The sequence below is a fragment of the Tiliqua scincoides genome, chromosome 3 (assembly GCF_035046505.1).
Source record: "Tiliqua scincoides isolate rTilSci1 chromosome 3, rTilSci1.hap2, whole genome shotgun sequence".
Classification (NCBI taxonomy): Eukaryota; Metazoa; Chordata; class Lepidosauria; order Squamata; family Scincidae; genus Tiliqua; species Tiliqua scincoides.
The window spans coordinates 214,304,256-214,325,150 of record NC_089823.1 but is presented as its reverse complement, the minus strand read 5'-3'; the positions used below and the strand labels follow the sequence as shown (position 1 = coordinate 214,325,150).

At 43.3% G+C, this 20,895-nt stretch overlaps 1 protein-coding gene across 2 annotated transcripts in view; it reads right to left on the bottom strand.

The window, feature by feature from the left end:
* Positions 1 to 19,012, bottom strand: part of TSC22D2 (TSC22 domain family member 2) — a 43,935-nt gene extending 24,923 nt beyond the window's left edge. For both annotated transcript variants that reach the window (XM_066619994.1, XM_066619995.1), the window contains exon 1: positions 16,323 to 19,012. In XM_066619994.1, coding sequence (XP_066476091.1) covers positions 16,323 to 18,241 — 1,919 coding nt within the window. In that variant the 5' untranslated portion in view covers positions 18,242 to 19,012. The remainder of the gene's footprint in view (positions 1 to 16,322) is intronic.
* Positions 19,013 to 20,895: the final 1,883 nt, after the last annotated feature.

The following is a 20,895-nucleotide window of genomic DNA, read 5'->3' as shown; positions in this document are numbered from 1 at the left end:
TGTTTTCCTTTAAGTTGCCTACACCTTATTTGGGAGAAGTACCTGAAAATTTGAGAACTCAAAAGCAAGTCTATCTGATGATGTTTCTACTGCATCTTTTAGATTGTGAGCCCTTTAGTTATTTGATTTTCTCTGTAAACTGCTTTGTGAACTTTTTTGCTGAAAAGATATACGTTCTTACTAATACTGATGCTAGATTTCATTATTTTTCTATTATCTGCTAAGAATCAAGCAACTGGGAGGGAAGGGGGATGAAGATTAGAAACAGTATCAAATAGTTTTAAATAGTTTTTATTTTTCTAAAAAACTCTAGTAATTCCAAATACTGTTGAAAGTATCATCTTTGTCTACTTCCATAGATTTTATTTTAAATTTTAGTCTACCATCTCAGGGAGCCATGGATATAGAGAGAGGCTTGGCAGCCAGGGTGGTGTAGTGGTTTGGGAGGTGGACTTAGACCTGGAAGATCCAGGTTCAAATCCCCCCTTAGCCACAAAGCTTCCTGGGTGACCTTAGGCCAGTCACTTTCTCTCAGCCTCACCTACCTCACAGGGCTGTTGTGAGGACAAAAGAAGGGGAGCAGCTGTGTATACCACCCTGAGCACTTTGGAGAAAGGGCGGTATAAAAATGTGAAAAATAAATAAAATATACAGGTTGTGCCTCGTTATCCACTGGGGTTCTGCTGCAGAACCTTCAGTGGAATAAAAAACCAGTGGATACCAAATCAGTGGAAAAATAGCTTTAAAGACTCACTTCCACATTTCTTAAGTGTCACTCCAGAATGCACTGGTATAGACATTATACCATATTCACTCCATTCACACTTATTCAGAGCATATTCAGACACACATTCAGAGCATGGGTGAATAATAGAATGAAGTTACAAGTGTGAGTCACTTAACAGGGATCAGAGAACACATTCCCATCATTATACAATTAGGTCATTAAGCAAACATTCAGCCCAATCTAGCATCTTTGTTGTGTAAACAGACAATCCCTTTCACAGATACTCTGATGTGCAGGTTGATAGCCTATTGTGCAGGTTGATTTGATTGATTGGTTGATTTGATTGATTGATAACCTGATGTGCAGGTTGATAGCCAGACTGATAGCCTCTTCTTCCCATTAAGAGCCCCTTTGTTGTGTAAAGACACTCTCTACTGCAGACTATGGAAGATCTGACTGCCTCATTAAGAGCCTCTTTGTTGTGCTTTGAGCACAGCTGTATATGTGGTCAGCCATTAAGCACCACACACTTGTATGATCTATTCTGATGCATTCTGGGATAACAATGAAGGAGTAAGAAACATGAAGTGGGTCTTTAAAGATATCTTTAACCTTGAGAAGCTTGCAACCAGTGTGTTTCAACTGCACAAATGTATGAAATTGGATTTGTGATTTTTTTCCCTTATTACAAGGCATTTAAAGGTGGACTCCAGTATCAGTGGCAAGTCAAATCAGCAGATACTGAGGTTCCACCTGTACTTAAAAGTGGGGAAGCATAGAGAGCTTGCACTCTCCTTTGGCACTCTCAACACCAGGGCAAATTGCAGCCTGGTTAGAGCATACATATTTTGACTTTTGACAAATCATTCAATACAAGATTCCAGAATTAAAAGTGCATTCAGTATCAAACCAACAACATACCAGAAAGAAACTATGCTTTTGCAATGCTAAATATACATATTCACAAATCTTAGGGTACCTAGCTTCTTATATTCAAATTCTTGCCAATTATTTTCATAACCATCTCAAGTTACAGGAATTAGTCAACTTTTTTTTGGAGCAAACATTATTTTTAAGAAATTTTACAACTGAAAATGCTTTGTGTGATTTGGAGGACTACATTTATTGGAGAATTAAAGTATATGGACTCAATACGAGGGTAGATCTTTCCCTATTCTACTTTGCTCCTTTCACTCAACTGAAACATTAGGGTCCTTTGTCTCTTATCAATATTTCTAAGAGGAGTGGCAAATCTGCTTCTCATAAATTCCACCTACTTAACACAGCAATTCATTCAATACTACTGTAAGGAATCAGTATACCAACTACATTAACTTACAGATCTAAGATTTACTTACTAGCTGAAAATGTTCTCTTGATCAAGAGAACTTCACAAGCACAGTTTTTCTCTTATGTATCTAGATGTTGAACATCTTTCAATACTAGAGTAAATTTTAACATTTTCTTCAACATTACATATTTGTATGTCAAATCATCTCATTGTTCACCACATAACAGATGGATTTTCAAATATATGAAATCCGAGTTGTGCAAAAATGACAATGTTACACTATATAACAAATGCTAGATGCTTTCCATTTTGAACCTGCAGGCCAAAAGTAAACTCAAATCAAAAACTTGCAGCAAATCAAAGTCGTACAACACCCACATAAAGTTTACTGTAAGGTAACATAAGCTACAGAGCAAATTTTTCTATTATGTATCTTCAACAGTTTTCCCAACTAGCTGACTATTTCACATTCACTAGCTGACATTTTACATTTCACATTTCACTATTTCACATTCTTGGGTACCAACATGAACTTTCTAGCTCTGATACTGTACCTTTTATTTGTCAAGCTCTGTCTAAAGCATTAATTAAATAAATATTTGGGCAAAGATTTTATTTATTCATTCATTCACACTATATTTTTCTCAGTGACAATTCTGAGCTATGTCAACTAACATTAGTTCCCTTTAGATGCAGCTTGTACAGTTTAGTCCTTATATATAGTAGTTACTGATAAGCAAATCTTTAAAAGCAACCTGAGTTGGGCTTTACAGAAATCCAAAAGAATTTATGTTCAAAGAAATGGAAGGACTTGAAAGAAACATACTGGGTCACATCCGATTATCAGTCTTTTCTGTTGGCATCTGGTAAACGCAGACAGCTTACTCCCACTGCCCAAGGTCTCACAGCTTGGCACAGTTCCCAGGGAGTGTGTGCAGCAGCCGTGCTGAAAAGTTTGCTTCGAGGACAGAAACACAGCACAGACAGCAGGGTCCTTCAACCAAACATGTATTTACATCAGATACAGTGCAATTCAGTACAGGCATTCAGCGTTGGTCCCACACAGGCAACCAGAGCTATTCACTGTCACAATATTTACAGCACAGCAACAAAGTGCTCCGCAGCCATCCATCCAACAACCCCCCCCCCCCCCCCACAACGTCCAGCAGTGGCTGCTTTGGCTTTATACAAAAGCTGGCCAATGGGTGCCTGTTTCAGGGCAGGCTTGGGCTAATCAGCCCCACCCATTTCCACCTGTGCCTGTAGTCACTCAGCAGGCAATTGACTAGCACCTGCTGAGTGACTCAGCACTTCTTGCCTGTAGCAGGCTTTTGCTGCCTCTGCAAAAGGCCAAACTTTACACAGGCCTCCTGTGTCAACCCAGGGGCATCCTCCAGCAACTCCCAGCCAAGGGATTGGGCACAAACCTTGACATTAATTAATTAATCTTTTTTTCCCCCTGGAGAATGATCTATGAATTCTAGGTATAACATTTCTAAAATGCTCACTGCAACCTATAGTCTAATAATTATGGGTGGATAGTGAATATTCTATCCATGTCTCATTTCCTGCAACCCTAGGGTCTGTAATCAGGAAAAGCATGGCCTTTCCAGCTGGCTGAACATTCTATTCTTTTTGTGGAAGCAGAACTCAGGAAACCAGATGTTCATAGCAAACATCTCTCAGTTTAAGGACCCCCCCCCCAATAATTATATTAACAGTAATTACAGAAAATGTAAAAACATTGATCAAGAATGCCAGACACTATTTATGTTTCTAGCTGAAAAGAAGGGATTCATGGGAAATGTGTAAAACCCATGCAGAATACAGCTACAGACTAAGTTTAGCTTCTATCCAAATGACCTGCCCTTCACTCCCTTTTTATAGAATGCTACAATGTTGTTTCAGTATACTCTTTCTCCAGGCAAAATGCACATTGCTGAGTTTGTATTCCAACTGGATTCCATCTGTGCTTTTATTCTATTCCTGATGTTTTCACAGTATGAAAACCTAAGTGTCTTCCTCCTAGTGGCATGTACATAAATCAGCAGAAGTATAATGGATGTTACATTTCTTAATTGCTTGTTCTATTACACTATTTTGTTCCAGCTGCATTAGTTACAAATTTCTTTCAAGGCTCAAAGTTATTACTTGAATTAATCTTTAAACTCCAAGATGACTTGGGACCAGCTTATCTCAAAGACAGTTCCATACAGACCTCCATAAACCTCAAGATCAGCTACAGAGGTTCTACTTTTAATGCATATTATTACAGAAATTTGAGTGGCAGATACCAAACTGAGTCTTCTGGGGAACAGCACTGCAATTATGGAGTTCCCTCTCTAAGGAGTTTAGATTGGCTCCATTTTTTAGATGCTGGGTGAAGTTTTTTGTTCCTTTAAGTCTTAGTTCTTCAGCAAATGATGTCTGCAGTGCTTAAACTGCTGCCTTTTTATTGCCATTAAAAGCACATAAAAATGGACATAATACCCATCATGGGCCCTGAGAACAGATCAATGAACAATGTTTAATGAACAGAAATAGCATAATTTTTCTACATTTCTTCAACAGCTATCATTAGTTTAATGAAAAGTTTTGAGTGAGAACTGTTTCTTCATGGGAAAAAAATTCCATAGGTTTAGAACTGGGATATCAAGATTCCATATGGTAAGCCATAGAGTGTTCATGGTGTCTGCTGAAAGCTGGAAATGACATGATTAAGCACAAAGCAATATCATTAAACTGATGATGGCCAGAAATAAGCACTTTGTTATGTAGAAACTCATTAACTCAAATGACAGAAGAGAAAATTTGCTTATCTTGATCATATTTTCAAGATATGAAAGAGCCCTATTACCACACAGACCTCTCTTAAGCAGTGCTACCTCAGTGAAGGCTTCACTTTGCAATTCAGCAACTGAGAGGTGGTCTGCAAAGCTGACACCCTGGCAAAAGCAGCACTGCTAAAATGGTAGCCCATGTGGTAACTGGGCTTTTATAGTGCCTTGGCAGCATCTCCCTCTCTTGCTCCTCTTTGTCTGCCCTTTCCTCTGTAGCATTCCTTGATTTTTTTAGACCTCCTCTCCCTCCCAGAGCCAAGACAGCAGCAGCACAGCTGAAAGGACAGCCCTGGGAGAGCCCAATTATCACAGGGGCTGGATGAAAAGTTGCTAGTGAAGCTCTTTTTGATACAGACTAAGACACCATAAGAACTATAAACAAATATTTGAAATTTTTCATTTAAGGGCTAAACACCTCAGCGATCCTGATCCTGTTTTTATTATCTGGTAGTTCACTGCCAGAGTGACAAGCACATAAATTATTCAAACTGCTCACTTCTCAAATCACAGATGCTCAATGCCCCTTGTAGAACTTTCCTGCAGCAAACCCTGGGCTTCCTAGGGATTTTCCCTGCTAATCAGCCACACAGAACAAGATCTGAAAGCAAATCAAAAGCATTTTTGTGCTGCTGTCACTGTTTCATTTCCTCCATGTGTTCCTCTGGCTCTAAATTTTCTGCATATAGTGTAGTTTGCTTATGCCCCACACATTACTGCTCATGAGACTTCAGTTCTTCCAACCTGCAAAGCACATGAAGTATTCCAATGTGTTCATTATCACTTCTATTCACAAGCATGGTTACTTTTACAGTGCACTGATGAGTCAGTGTTCAGATCAGGGCATCCCATTTCATGGAGTCCATACCAAAGACCAGGGGTGCCCAAACCCTGGCCCTGGGGCCACTTGCGGACCTTGAAGACTCCCAATCTGGCCCTCAGGGAGCCTCCGGTCTCCAATGAGCCTCTGGCCCTCCAGAGACTTGTTGGAGCCCATACTGGTCTGATGCAACTGCTCTCAGGGTGACTTCTCTGATCTCATTCAGCCACTTGTGTGAGTTGTAGGGCAAGGGCTCCCTCCATTATTTGCTGTTTCACATCTGTGATGCAGTAGCAGCAGCAGCAGCAAAGAAAAGGCTGCCTTGCTTTGTGCAAGGCCTTTTATAGGCTTTGAGCTATTGCAAGACCTTCATTCATTCATATAAGTTCCATCTCTAATATATTCATTTATGTAAATTTATTTAAATTTGAAATGTAAATTAATTCTTTTTTTTTCCTGGCCCCCACACAGTGTCAGAGATGATGTGGCCCTCCTGCCAAAAAGTTTGGATACCCCTGCCAAAGACTAAAGGATGGTGAGCATAGACCCATGAGCAGCTGGGCAAAGAGTGACCCCTATGAACTACCACTGCAAGGTAGGCTCATTTCAGATGAGCTCTTAATGTTATTCCTTCAGTAGGTCAAGCCCTCATAACATGTTCCCCATCCATCACAAATCCATTTGAAAAAATTTACTATGTCAACATGCTCATGTAGCTGGCAAGGACATCCTGTTTTCTACAAGGGGAAGAAAGCTTCATGTTTAGCTAATGGCAGTGAAGCTCTTTTGACATTAAAGATGCAGAAACAAATACGTGCAAATATTTTTTTAAAAGGTTTTCAGAAAAAGATAAACACTCAAGTCAGTAGAATTCAAGCCAGAAGCCATTGAAAGATACTTCAAGAAGACTAGTGATGATAGATCAGTTTCCCTGAAAGACAGCTTGTTCACCACTACAAATCTTCACATACAATATGCAGCTATGAAAGAGAGTGTTGAGTGGGGCACCAGCAAATTGTAACAAACCTCACCTACACTCCAGGTGCACCAGTTATGTGTCTTATAGCAATGTTCTTCAATCTTGGGGCTGGAACCCCAAAGGGGTCATAAAGCCTCAGTTGTGGGGTTGTGGCAATTTAAGGGAATGAAAAAGGTTAAAACCACTGGACTAGAACACCACCAGGTAAAGAGGGAGGTATCTGGTGTACCCCTTTAGGTACCAGAAGAACCTGCACAGGTTCTTAGCAATTGTGCTAAAATAGCTTTCATTAGTATTTGGCTACAGTGACCAGTGTTGGGAAGGCAGGATGGGGTTGGGGACTAGGCAGTGATGGGACAGGGCTGAGCAAATAGGGTCTTGGGAAGGGGGTGGGATCAACAGTGGATCATTAGTCTCATACTTTATTTACATATTGGGGTTGTAGCACGCAAAAAGTTGAAGACCACTGTCTTACAACATTCCCAGTCTTTCTTTCATAGTGTACTGAACTCAATGGCAGGCATTCAGGAGTTCTTCTGCAGTCACCATGAAAAGGACTAACCCATGCTCTTACTTAAAACTTGCATTTTTGCAGCCTAGGTTTATTTTGCCATAAAGACAGCTAGCAAAACAAATCTACCAAACAAAATATACTATTAGGAATATTCAGCAGAATGTAGATGGCTGGAAGAGAATAGCAACAAACTTGTGCTGCTGTTACTAAATATTACTACATGTTCCTAAAATAAAAAGCTCAGTGCATGCATTTAAAGCTGCAGGTGATATTATTCTAATAAATTAAAGATAACACTTTTTCCTGCCAAAAGGAAATCTGCCAAGGCTTTAGCAATGGAACCATAAAATTAAGATGTCTTTGTGATGCTTCTTGAATATTTCCACGCAAAATTAGAGCACTAAACTATCTGAAAATTAGAAAATGCTGTAGTAAAGGTTGACTTACTACATATTCAAATATGTTTTCTCCATATTACTTTTAGAAACATTCAAAACCTTATAGAAATTATGGGAGAAGCACTTTCATGAATTGTATGAAGATGAAGGTGAGGCTAATAGTAATATTAGAATAGAAATAGGAGACACTCTGCCTTGGCCACCAGTGTCTGTCTCAGAAGTTCACATGCTTGTGGCTCAGTTGAAGCTGGGCAAGACCCCAGGAAAAGATCTGATTTCATTAGAGGTGATCAAGAATAATTTATAGTGGTGGGCCCCAATCTTGGCATCGTTGTTCTTCTATATCAGAGGTGTCCAAAGTTTTTGGCAGGAGGGCCAAATCATCTCTCTGACACTGTGTTGGGGGCCGAGGAAAAAAGAATTAATTTAAATTTAAAATTTGAATTAATTTACATAAATGAATATATTAAAGATGAACTTATATGAATGAATGAAGGTCTTGAAATAGCTCAAGGCCTATAAAGGCCTTGCACAACGCAAGGCTGGCCTTTCCTTTGCTGCCGCTACTGCATCACAGACCTGAAACAGCAAACAGTGGACGAAGTCCTCATCCCACAGCTCACACGAGAGGTCAAACAGTCGCCCTCATGCTGAGAGCAGTTGCATCGGGCCAGTGTGGGTTCCAACAAATCTCCGGAGGGCCAGAAGCTCATTGGAGACTAGGGGCTCCCTGAGGGCTGCATTGAGAGCCCTCGAGGTCCGCATGTGTCCCCAGAGCCGGGGTTTGGACATCCCTGTTCTATATTGACAGAACCGGTCATATTCCTGCTGATTGGGGTTCTGCAATAGTTATCCCTATTTTCAAAAAAAGGTGAGAGAGATGACCCCTTTACTTACAGGCCTATCAGCCTACTTAATATCATCAGCAAGCTGTACACAAGACATCTCTATGAAAAACTTAAAGACTGGCTTGTGGAAGAAAATGTATTAGCTGTAGAACCAGTTGGTTTTAGGCAAGGAAAGTCTATTGACCAATGTCCAATTCTTCAACATCTCATTGAGAAATATATCACACATAAGACAACTTTACTCTATGCTGCCTTTATAGACCTCAAAACTGCATTTGATTCCATCTTGCGCAAGAAATTATGGGAGAAGCTCGGGAATTCCAACACAGATCAGCACCTGCTGCTTCTTATCCAGGCTCTTTACAGAGGCACCTCTCTTCAGGTCAGGTGCAGTTTACAGGGCCACCTTATGAATATACCTATTCAGAAGGGAGTTAAACAGGGGTGCATTCTGGTTCCACTGTTATTCAACTTCTAAATCAATTCTATGGTGAGCTATTTAAACAACAGTGATTGCCATCCTCCCAAAATTGCAGGGAGACACAGTCACTTTGCTATATGCCAATGATGCTGCACTACTATCCAGAACCCCATTTGGCTTTAAACGAGCTCTGAGGACCTTGGCCTTATATTGTAAAGAGAATTGCCTGATAATTTTCATAAAACCAAAATAATGGTCTTCTCTAAGAGACCAAAGATCTACTCTTGGTGGATCGATAAACATAAAATTGAGCAAGCATCCCACTTTAAATACTTGGGTGTAATATTCCAGTCGAACAGCTTGAGGAAAGCTCATGGAGAACAGGTAGCTTCAAGTGCACAGAGAAGTTCCTCTGCAATTTTACAATTTATGTATACTAAGGGAGGACAATATTTTCCAGCAGCCCTCAAGCTTTTCCAAGCTAAAGTTCTGTCCCAGTTACTATAGGGTGCGCAACTGGGGCCCGTTTCTAATATTAGAATCTTAGAAAGTGTGCAATCAAAGGTCCTTCAGGTTGCATTAGGAACACCTAGGAGTATTCTTAACTCCATTCTATGGCTTGAGGCAGGGCAAATTAAGATAGAGGTCAGAGTATGGATAACAACTTTTTCATACTGGTTAAGGTTTCACTCAGCTTCTTCTGGTCTTGCTCAATTAATTTTCCAAGAGTTTTCAATCTAGGTGGTCGCAGTTTGAGTCAAAATTGACTTCTTTAGGACTCTCCCAGTTGTCCTTACTCAGTGTAGGCACAGATCAAGCAAAAAGAACTAGTAGTCAGTGTGTCATAGATATTGACCGCCAAAATGACCTGAGTAGGGTCAACAAGATTCTATATCACTGAGAAGCTGAGGTATTTGGCCACTCTGGTATCCTATCTTATACAACTGGAAATACCAAAATACAGACAAGCCTTCACATTAGCTCACTGCTGGGGGCTACCCTCAGCGATATTAGAGGGATGCTATAAGAAAATACCACACCTTGAGCGCCTATGCCCCTGTGCTGAGCAAATAGAAACAATTGAACACGTTTTATTGAACTGAGCTTTTTATAAAGACATCTGCACTGAGCTTATCTCCCCTTTATTGAACAGAATACCGGGTTGCATGATGCATTATTATACCTCTCTACTCCTTTCGGATGCCAATCCTACCATCACATATGTAAATTTTTCACAGCTGCAATAAATATCCCTAAAAGGATGATATCTCCCTTATCTAACCTGAGTTTTTGATGCGAGTGGCTCCTTTTATTATCCAGATGACTTAACAAATTGGACAAATGTTTTTATTATGATTATAGATTAAAGCTTATTTTAGTAATTAAACCAGCATAACAGGTAACTATGGTTTTTTGAATAATTTAATAGCAATTTTTAGTTTAATACTAATTCTTAGTTTAGTTTTAAAGCTTTTTTTCCTGAAATATATAGCTAATTTTTTATTTAAAGTGACCTCTGAGGTCAGTCATGCTATATTTGTAAGCCTGTATTGCTATGTTATGCTGTTTGTAAACCTGTATCGTTACTTTTATGCAGGTCTGAGACTTTTATTTAAATAAAATACTACTACTAATAGAAATTATTGGCTTGTCTCAAAATATACTTTTGAAAAAAGAAAAATGTATTCCCTCCCCATAGTCCTTCCTTCAATATAAGACAATGGAGCAGGACCACAGAGCTTCAAACACTCAATTCCAAAGTGTATAAAGTGCATACACTTTAGTATAAAGTGCTTTCAAAACATTGCAGTGGCCATAGTATGCCTTCTTGATGATGTAACTGATATTTTTCGTGATTCTGAAGAAGATTTTAATGAACACAGTTCACTGCCATTATGGCTATATTTAGATTAACACAGCATTAGGGAAATCATTGCAGTTTTCACGCACTGAATTAATTTGAAGGCTTCTATTCCTTTATTACAGACTTCATCGCTGTGTTTACAGTTAAAGTGACTATTTTTTAAGAAAGTGAATTGTTTTAGCTGTGGAAAGAACAAACAATTCTAGCTTGCATTTGTTTCTGGCCTGTATCTACAAATTTCTTCAGCATGGCACAACTCTGTTTCAGATGCTGAAAACATGAGAACTATAGCTGTTGTGAGCATGCTCAAAAACAACTCAATTCTGCATCTTTATAACAGAATCTGAGCAGTGCCTACAGCTTTCAATTTGCATAACCCTTTAATTTTTCTTCTTCAAGTAGAGCACATAGCACATATATTGTGCAACACATAAAGAAACTTTTTACCAATGCTAATGTCTGGTTTTGTTTCAAGAGCTTGGTTTTGCCATTTATAATACTTTATCAGCAACAATTAGCACACTATACAAATACCCTTTATAACTGAACTGAGAAAGATACTCAATGAAGAGAGCCTTACAATCAGGTTTTCAACAATCAAGCGGCTGCCATTGACAGCCCACAATTGCAGCTATTCATTAGAGTTCCTGGACTACAGCCTGCACAGTTCATATTGGTCAGCTATCTCTGTACTCTATGCCTTTTCTAACCAGCCTGGTAATATTTGCCCCATGTATCTGCCAAACATGTAGGAGGTTTAAACAAGCTTTTCCAGTGATTTATTCTTTCATGAGTGGCAACATATTTCTCAAGAGCCAAAGTATAATAATTAGCTAAATAGGTTTTCAGAAGCCTGATGGATGTTTGGATTTAACAGGATTAAGACAAGTCTGCAATTTCATTTTTAGCAGTTTAAGTTATGCATATTCTGTCATCTGAAGCTTATCTATTTACTAAATAAAATAAAAAACTGAATACAAGTTGGCTACATATTCTGTATTAATATTAATCATTATTCAGTAGGTCATATTTTTTGTAGAATACTTAATTTCCAAAGGCAATGTAACTAGATGATAGCTATGTAATGTTGGACAAATGAGAAGATGGCACTTTACTATTGTTTCCTAAATTCTTAGTCTCAGCCCGATTGCCTGAATCTCAAAAATCTAGCATCCTTATGTCCTATGCTATACAGGTACTAATTAACTAACTGCCTCTTGACTCAGCAAAAGAATTAGCTATACAAAATTCTGGAAGTAGTCTAGAACAAAATCAACAGGGCTGGAGATGAATAATGTGCAAAAAGTAAGCATCACTTATAGCCACAAATTTAAAATATATATATACACATTATGTTCTCAGAGGAACAATATTCATCCCTGAGACATAGATCACATTTTGAAGGAGTGATCCTACATACTAAGCTATACCACATTCCTGACTCCTCCCCCTTAAACTGGGGGAGGGGGGAATAGCAATTCTACTTAGGGAATGATTTGCAAATTATATTGGGAGAAAAGAACCAAGACTTATTTCTTAAACATTAAGGCAGTGGTATTCAAACTGGGGCATTGCAACACCCTAGCCTGAGGGTCCTGGTCCCTTTCCCCTTAAGGGGCGGGGGCAGCCAGGAGGCAGGGGGGAGGCAGAGGGGCTACAGGGGCTTGGTGCACTTGCCCAAGCCCCCCGCAGCCCCCCACAGGTGCGGGGAGCCCTGCGCAACCTTTGGCAGGGCTCCCCGGGTCAGGGAAGGTGACAGCTGAGCGATTGCGCCCTGCTCCGCTAAACCGGAAGCGGTGCGCTATCTCCCCACTTCCCCTTTTGACTGGGCTGCAGGGACTGGGGTGCACCCTCCAGTCCCTGCAGCAGCCATCCCTGGCTGCGGGGAGCCGGGTGCGAGCACCTGCAGGGCTCCTCGGGTCAGGGAAAGAGAGTGGGGCAATCGTGCTCCGCCTCCGCAAAAGTTTGAACTTCCTGAGTTTTGAGCCAAATGGCTTAAAGGAAACAATGAACCAGAGTAGCACACTCCAGAGAAAAGGTAATTCTGGAAACTACCATTTTATATTTAATACTTCCAACAGGGTGGATGTGTAGTAGTATCTTCTCAATAGCTGCTCCATCAGTTCTTGCCTACATAGAGCAAAGAGGATTTTACTTTTGTTCATAGCAGGTGGGAAGAAGGATGAGCAAAGGGACCTGTAGAGAACAGGGACATGATTTCAGGATTAACCAAGTCAGGGTAGGTGGAGTCTAGCAAAAGCTATAGCTAAAGATATACTATGGCAGTTTAACTATAGCTCTGCCTGCACTGCAACTTGACAATAAAATCCTACTACCCTAAAGCATAAAACGAACCCATCTGCATTTCTTACCACAGATGCACCATACAATATTGTATACAATATTGTAAGTAAAACTACAATCAGACCACAAGTTTTGCTGCAATATTTACAGTTCCTTCCCTATCCTCTTCTGTAGTCCTTACACGCATCCAAGGAATTTATGCTTGGAGGAAGAGTTGTAGGTAAATTTTGAAGCAATTAAACATTGCCTTATGTTAGCTCCATTGAGGAATTAGAATGATAGAACAAGTCACTATGCAAAGCACATTTCTGAGCATATACACAACAGGTAAAAGAAACCATCTTTTTATTCCTCATACTACAGTATCTGGCTCTAAGACACATTGCAAGTACTGAACAATCTGAAGTATCTCATGTATTTGAGCCACTGACTATAGCTGCCTGTTTTATGCATCAGATGCCAAAGCACAAACCCAAGCAATATCTGTTTAGTTCAAAGGAATTCGATGTTACTACAGCGTACCTGTAAAAATACACCAACTGGTATGAAAACAGCAGCATATGCTCAAAAGGAGTACTGCAGCTGATTTTAAAATATCTGATTTTGCTTAAAGTTGCATTAAACAGATATGGATCTTCTATCCAACTTTAGCTTCCAGAATAGTCTTTGAACAACTTCAGAACTTACAGCAACAATTTACCATCAATGCCACAGATTCTAAGAACTCTCAGGATTACTTTTGCCACCTCCTATGTCTCAAAGATTACATGACATGATAGTTAAGTAATTTAATCCAAGTATAACAAGATCAATAAGATAGACCAACACAGCTACCCTCTGGAAAAATCCATGAAAGTGGCTCTCACATTGAGATAATGGATTTCTCCTGCACAGCATATGCTTGGAAAATCCTCATGGAAACAAATCCAAAATTGTTTGACTTGGGACAGAATTAAGCTGTCCTGAACAGTATAAAAAATAACTTTAGTTCTGACCACAATCCCTCTCTTCATTTCCCATGGAGAACTGTTTAGCCCCAACACTTTATCTGCACTTTCATCTCACTTTTCAGCACAAAAGAAACCTGAGGTTCCTATGAAAGTCAATTTTCTAGTGAGGTGGAAGAGACCTCTTATCATAGAAAGATATGGGAGGCAGAAGAAAGAAAAAGTAGCATCAGAACACATGTGTGAACACATGTAGGCTGTTGTGTTCATTGTAGTACAAGACCTATAGTAGAACAGCTTTCCATACATGCTGTTTCCTGAAGTATACAACTTAAAATTCACTTGTATGCCATAATACAATATACCAAAATACACAGGACTACAGAAATATTTTTAAACTTCACTGCAGCCCAGAGAAATCACATCCTATGCCTGCTATTCACAAAAAATCTGGAGCAAGAAGAAATATGTAGATTCGAAGAAGAGACTTGTTTCAAGCAATATGGCAGAAGTAGACTATTCCAGGATATACTGTAACAAGAGATATCTTACAGGCTACCTTTAAGAAGCAGCACAGCTGGAAAGCTAAAGCAGCAATTCTAAACACACTTAACTTGGAAGACTAACTTGCTGAACTTAGTAGAACTTGCTTCCAAGTAAACAGGCTTAGGATTGACTTGTACAAAATACCCAATATCCTGAAAATTACAAAGTTCCTGTACTTTTAGCACACCTACTTGTTTTCAAAAATGTTTTTAGTATTAGTATAGAATTTAACACTATGGCTTTCTATTTTTATTTTACTTCTAGTCCAAACTCTATATGTGGAAGTTGGGCAAAGGAACCCTCTCCCCAAAAAAGACAGAGCCACCAACAGAAGAATGTAATTTCAGTAGAGCATAGCAACACTGAGTTACACAGACATAATAACCAATTGCTAATGCTATGCTATCAGTTGCTGCAAAGTCACAAAAGCCTATTCTCATTTTTTTTAAGTTAATCACAAGTAGATTTGTTGACAATTGCATCTCATTCCTATATTAGATTACAATTTCCTCAAATGAATAATCCTATTCAATACTTACAATTCAACAGCAACAGAATACACCCTGATACACACAGAAATTTTTCTACACTATCTGAATGATGGTTAGGAAAGCAAGGACTGTATGCCTTAGGGCAAGTAATTCATATATACAGTGCCATTTAGATAGCAAAAGCTATTTCCCTTCTCATACAGCAAGGAACTCTAGCATACCTAAACCAGAAGGTCTTAGCAAGGCAGCTCTCTCATCTCTGCCTGGGAAATTCAATCATTTAGCAGCAAGATGCCAGTTTTCTCTGCCCATCCCATCCTTCTCTTTTCCTGACCATCCTGCTAACCTTCCCCTCACTATGAACCCGTAACATTTTCTCATAGGACAGAATTCTTAATGGACTGACTTTGACTAAATATGCAATTATTTTGTTAAAAGAGTTTTAATACTGTACAGAATGTCTTCAAGACATATTTCCAGATTTGGTACTTTCACCAGTGAAGCATGTTTGAGACTATATATTTTATCCTCAATTTTTTTAAATAAAAAAGCATTATGTTGTTTTTCTTGAAAATCCATGGTCCTTTAATGTTAGAAATACACACACACACACACACACACACACACACACACAACTCACTTGATGCTTACTTCTAAGTAAGCAACTTGATTCAGGCTCTCTTTATAACCCATTTACTTTATATTTAAGAAAGATTAATCACCAGGTTCACCAACTTATTTTCCACTGCTAAAGCAATGGTTGAATTTATAAGCAACTAGAAGTCAAGTTTACCCAAACTGCTTTCTTTGCAGCTGTTATTCTGAAGCTGCTAGAGAAAACATTTTGCAGCTCAGCTCATGATTACAAGCATTTCCTCCAGCAGCATCTTAATCTATGTTCATTTTCATCACTGTAGATTTAGTAGTTAAAGGAGTAGGTTTGACATTATTTAGTTTGTAGGATCAAATAACTTTCCACACACACATTTCCAACATATGCTTTAAATAATTGAAAAATGTAATCCTGGACTCTCCAAGTTACCAAATGTGCTTAAAGGACTTGAGAATCACTGTAACTTTAAGTCTACAGAAAATGTGACTTTTCTTCTCAAGGAAAGATATCATTCATAAGTCTTTTCCCCAAGTTCTATCTTTTACAGCTTTGTTCACATTTTTGCTGCAAGTGCAATTTAGTGGCTAACAAGGTCACTCATTTGTTCCCTTTGTCACAGCTTTTAAAACTTCACCAACTTGATAAATAAATGCTAAATGAATACTATACATCAACAATATGCATTTGTAGCTAAATACCAGCTAAAAAAAACAATTAAATACCTGTCTTCATCACCATCAACAGGGATAGAAATGCCAAAGACTGAGCTGGCAAGACTGTTCATGGGAGTAGTTGCAGGTAAGTTAAGAGGATTTGTTAAGGTGTCCGGAATAGGCGGTTTCACAAGAAGTTTATTTTCAGCAACAAGAGAAAGTGGTGGTTGAGGTAGGGGTTCAGATTTTCTTCTGGTATCATCAATCTGGCCTAAAGGTTGAGACTGAAATTGTCCAATGTTAGATTGTGGCAGATTTGCAAGTACACTGGTTGCGCCTTGCATTAGTGGAAGGCCAATGTGCTGCTGGACAACACTGGAACTCCTACTAACAGATGTATGGCTGGTCAGCTGAGACTGGACTAAAGTAGCAGGGGCATTTGGCATAGTAACAGAAGTTGTAGACACACTAGGCACACTAGTACCGGGCACAGCTGCAGGCACATTCTGAACTCCAGTGACCATGCTGTGAGGAGCAGCAGACACTTGATTGCTTCCACCCATTTGCTGCTGAGTCATGGATTTATGTTGCACAACACCTGTATGTCCAATGCCTTGCTGTACCACACCTCCTGGCTGTGAAATGACAGTCGGAATTGGAGTAGTCAGGCCGCTCTGCACTGGCCCAGATCCCTGTCCTACTGTTTCACCAGTTTGTGAAGAAACGCCCATCACTGGTGCCCCCATAGGCAAAGGATTCTGACCAGCTACATGTGTTGCTGGAAGACTGGATGCTCCAGTGCTTGGAACAGAGACTGAAGCTGCCTGTTGAGCAGTTCCTTGAGACTGCATTACTGTCATATGTTGAATGTATTCTGGCTGGCCAGGAGTCTGAGCTGGCACCAGATGCACTGGTGGAATCTGTGACTGAGGATACGCAAACGACTGGTTCTGAGCCACTGGCACATTTGCTTGCTGTACCTGCTGCTGCTGAGACATGGGCAAACTTGCCTGGGCTACTGCTACATTCGAAGGTGGTATGCCTTTCCCATTGGGTCCAGCCTGCCCCACGACTTGTGCATTTACCTGCGGCTGAGTCTGCAGTGGAGGTCCCATCATTTGCTGGCCTGCTGCCGTAGCCCCTGAGTAGATTGGCTGAGCACTACTGTGAGGCACAGCCCCGCCTATAGGCTGCTGCCCAATGACAAAATTAGGTTGCTGCGGAGAGGGCTGGTTCATTTTCTCTGGCTGGAGTAGCTGTGACACGGCAGCCAGAGAGCTGTCAGCCAGGGAGTCGGGGCCACGTGCTGAGACTATCAAGGAGCCGCCGGTGGTGCCCAGGCCACTGTCCCTCTCCTGAACGGCCTGCTCAAAAGTACTGTTATGTCTGATGCAGTCCCCAGTCCTGGCCAGAACCGCCCCACCGTCCGAGTCCCGATCATAGTACTCCATGCACGTCCATCGGCCCCGCCTGTAGGGCTCTCCAGTACCGTGGTCCAGCTTGATCACCCTGAAGCGGGAGCTGCACGCGGAGGCAGCCGTCAGGGGTACGGCTTGCGCGCTGCTGCCTCCTGCCGCCGCGGAAGAGGCTTGGCCGGCGGCCACGGCGGCGCTCCTGGGAACAGCTCCTCCGTTCGCGGCGGGCACGGCAGAAGGGGGCGGCGGCGCAGCCACCACGGAGGAGGCTGCGGCGGCTGCGGCGGCGACCTGCCCGTCCAGGAGCAGGTTGGGGGAGACGGTGCCCGGGGTCTCGGCGTCGCCCACGTTGTTGAGCGTCTCCTCGGAGGAGCTGCGCTCGCAGCAGGCGTCCTCGGGGCCGTAGTCGGTGGCGCGGGACACGTCGAAGATCTCCGAGGAGACGTCCTCGGTGCGCGACTCGTCCGGATCGTCCAGGCTCTCGGTGTCCTCCGTGATGCTGCTCGCCACCTGGGCCGTCGTCACGCTCGTGATCTGGAAGCAGCTCTTCTTCTTGGCCGGCATCTTGGACATGGTGGTGCTCCTCCGGGCGGGGAGGGCGGCGGGGGGAAGAAGAAGAGCAGTCCGCGGCCCGCCCACCTGCCCTCGCGGGACCCGGCGAGGGAGCAGCCCGCGCGGAGAAGCCGCAGCCGGTCACAGGAGCCGGGCCTGGCGCGGGGGGCGGAGGAGGCGCAGGAGCGGCTCACGTTCTCCCGCCCGTAGCGCAAACGCCGCCGCCGGCCTCGCACATTCCTCCGGTTCCGGGCTCACGACGTCGTCCCGCTCGGCAGGCCTGGGGCTGGCGGTGGGTGGCGGCGAAAAGAGGAGGGGGCGGCGGCGGCTCCTCCTCTTCCTCCCCTCGGCACGGCTCCCTGGCGGGCGGACAGCGCCGCCGCTCTGCCTTCTCCTCAGCGCAGCTCCGTCCCCGGCGTCCGGCGGTGAGGCTTCCGGAGAGCGCCTGAGGCGGGCCGAGGCCGCTCGCTGGCTCCTCAGACAGGCCTCGGAGGGGCGGCGGCGGCTGAGGCGCAGGCTGCCCGGCCTCCGACGCCTACCCGGAGACCAGCACGCGACGCATCATGCTGGGGGCAAGGAGAAGGGGGCGAGGCCCTTCAGGCGGGCTCGGCTCCCCTGCCGCCCGCGAGCGGGCCGGGCCCCTCTGCGACTCCGCGCTCCCCTCACACCAGCGCCGCCGAAGGAGCTCAAATTCAAACTGCTCACTCCCCTCGCTCAAGATGGGGCTCAAATGGGGCCGCGGGGCACCCTGGGAAGGGAAAGCTCCGCTCTGAGCTGCTGCAGCTTCTGGTGCTACTGCTGCAGCGACGGAGAGACCGCCCCGCCCCCGACGTGGCGGCGGGGTGACGTCGGCGGCACAGCCCCGCCTCATCGCTCCAGCTCCAATGGAGAGAGTCTACGCTCCCGGGTGGGCGGGGCGGGGCTCCGTCGAGGGAAGGCCTCGCCCCCTCGTCGTCACTGTAACCGTTTGGAATGTTCCATTCGCCCCGCCTGCCCCTCCTCTTCCCTTCACGGCTCGTTTGGTATCTCCCTGCGCGGGGAGGGGGGATGATGTCACATGGTCTCTGTCTAGCCGTCGGGTCGTCGTCTGAGGGCTCTTGGAAGGGAGAGCCGTTCGAGGCCAGGCAGGGGGGGACCAGCCCCACGCGCGTCCCAGGGGATGGCTTAGGCTGCCCTCCTGTCAGGGACTTGCGGTGGGTGGGGAGGCAGGGGAGGCAGTGCCTCCCCACGAGTCCTTCAGAAAGCGCCGACCCTGTGTGAGGCACCCACAACACGCGTGGGTGGTGAGTGCTTGGGCACCTTGCAGTGGCAACCCACAATGCACTCACAACCCATAACGTTCGTGGGTTGCGGGTGCTTTGGCGCTTTACAGGGCAGCGACCCACAACATACAACGTGCATGGGTTGTGGGTGCTTGGGCACCTCGCACAGCAGCAACCCACAATGCACATGGGTTGTGGGTGCTTGGGCGCTTCACAAGGCAGCGACCCACAACACACCCACAACACTCAACGCAAATGAGTTGTGGGTGCTTGGACAGCGGCAACCCACAATAAGCCCACAACGCATGTGGGTTGTGGGTGCTTGGGTGCCTCACACGGCAGCAATCCACAACACACCTGCAACACACATGGACTGTGGGGGTAGTTGGGCACCTCATACAGCTGAAACCCACAACGCACCCACAACTCACAACACACATGGGTTGTGGGTGCTTGGGTGCCTCACTCAGCAGCAACCCACAACATTTGTGGGTTGTGGATGCCTGGGCACCTCACATGGCTAAAAATTTTGGGACTAAAAGTTTTGGGAAGCACTGGTATAGTTTATTTTAAACCAGTTGAAGAAAAGTATTTTAAAATGACACTCACCTCTAAGCATCCATTGAAAGGGTGGGAATGTGCATTTTCAGCACATGAATGTTCCAGATTACTACAGAGGACAAATTAAAGTGTTGTAATGGGTAACTATTCTTCACAAATAGATATGACTGGTGGAACAAATACCTCACCATCATGGGCCCTAGTGCAACCAAGATAGTCTGCTTTCTTAACAGTAAGCCTGGATCTGCAATAGATCCCAGTAACTTGGACTGTGCAGGGAACGTCAAAAGTTTATGTCTGTTTCTTGGCAATATAGGTACAAGATTAAAGGCACAATACTATCTTGCGTTGAAACAGGCAAGTCAAGAGGCTTGCGCTGTATCCAGTGCAGGATAGGTACCCAAAGTGGCTCCAGAGCAGCTTGAAGCTGGTCCGCACTCCTTGGGAACGGGGGTTGGGATCTGGCATAACTGCCCCGCCTACCCACCTGTCCTGATGACACCTACTATGTCAGTGCTGGAAAGTTGGTTAGGATTGTGCCCTTAATCTGTGACATTTATTCTGCAGCTATCATTTCCAACATGGCAGATAAATGAATGTATACCTGATAAACTCACGAACAAGTGCATGCAGGAAGATGGGGAGAAGATGTACTGTACTGTATATCAGTACAATGTAGTGGATAGAATGCCAGAGTAGGAGCAGGAAGGTGTAGGTTCAAATTCCCATGGTCATGAAGCCCACTGGATAGCCTTGTACAAGTCATAACCTAATTCGAATAAGGTGGTTTGAAGAATAAAACGAATGAGAGACAGCAAGACCATTCTGAGAATGATTTGAGGCAACCCAGAG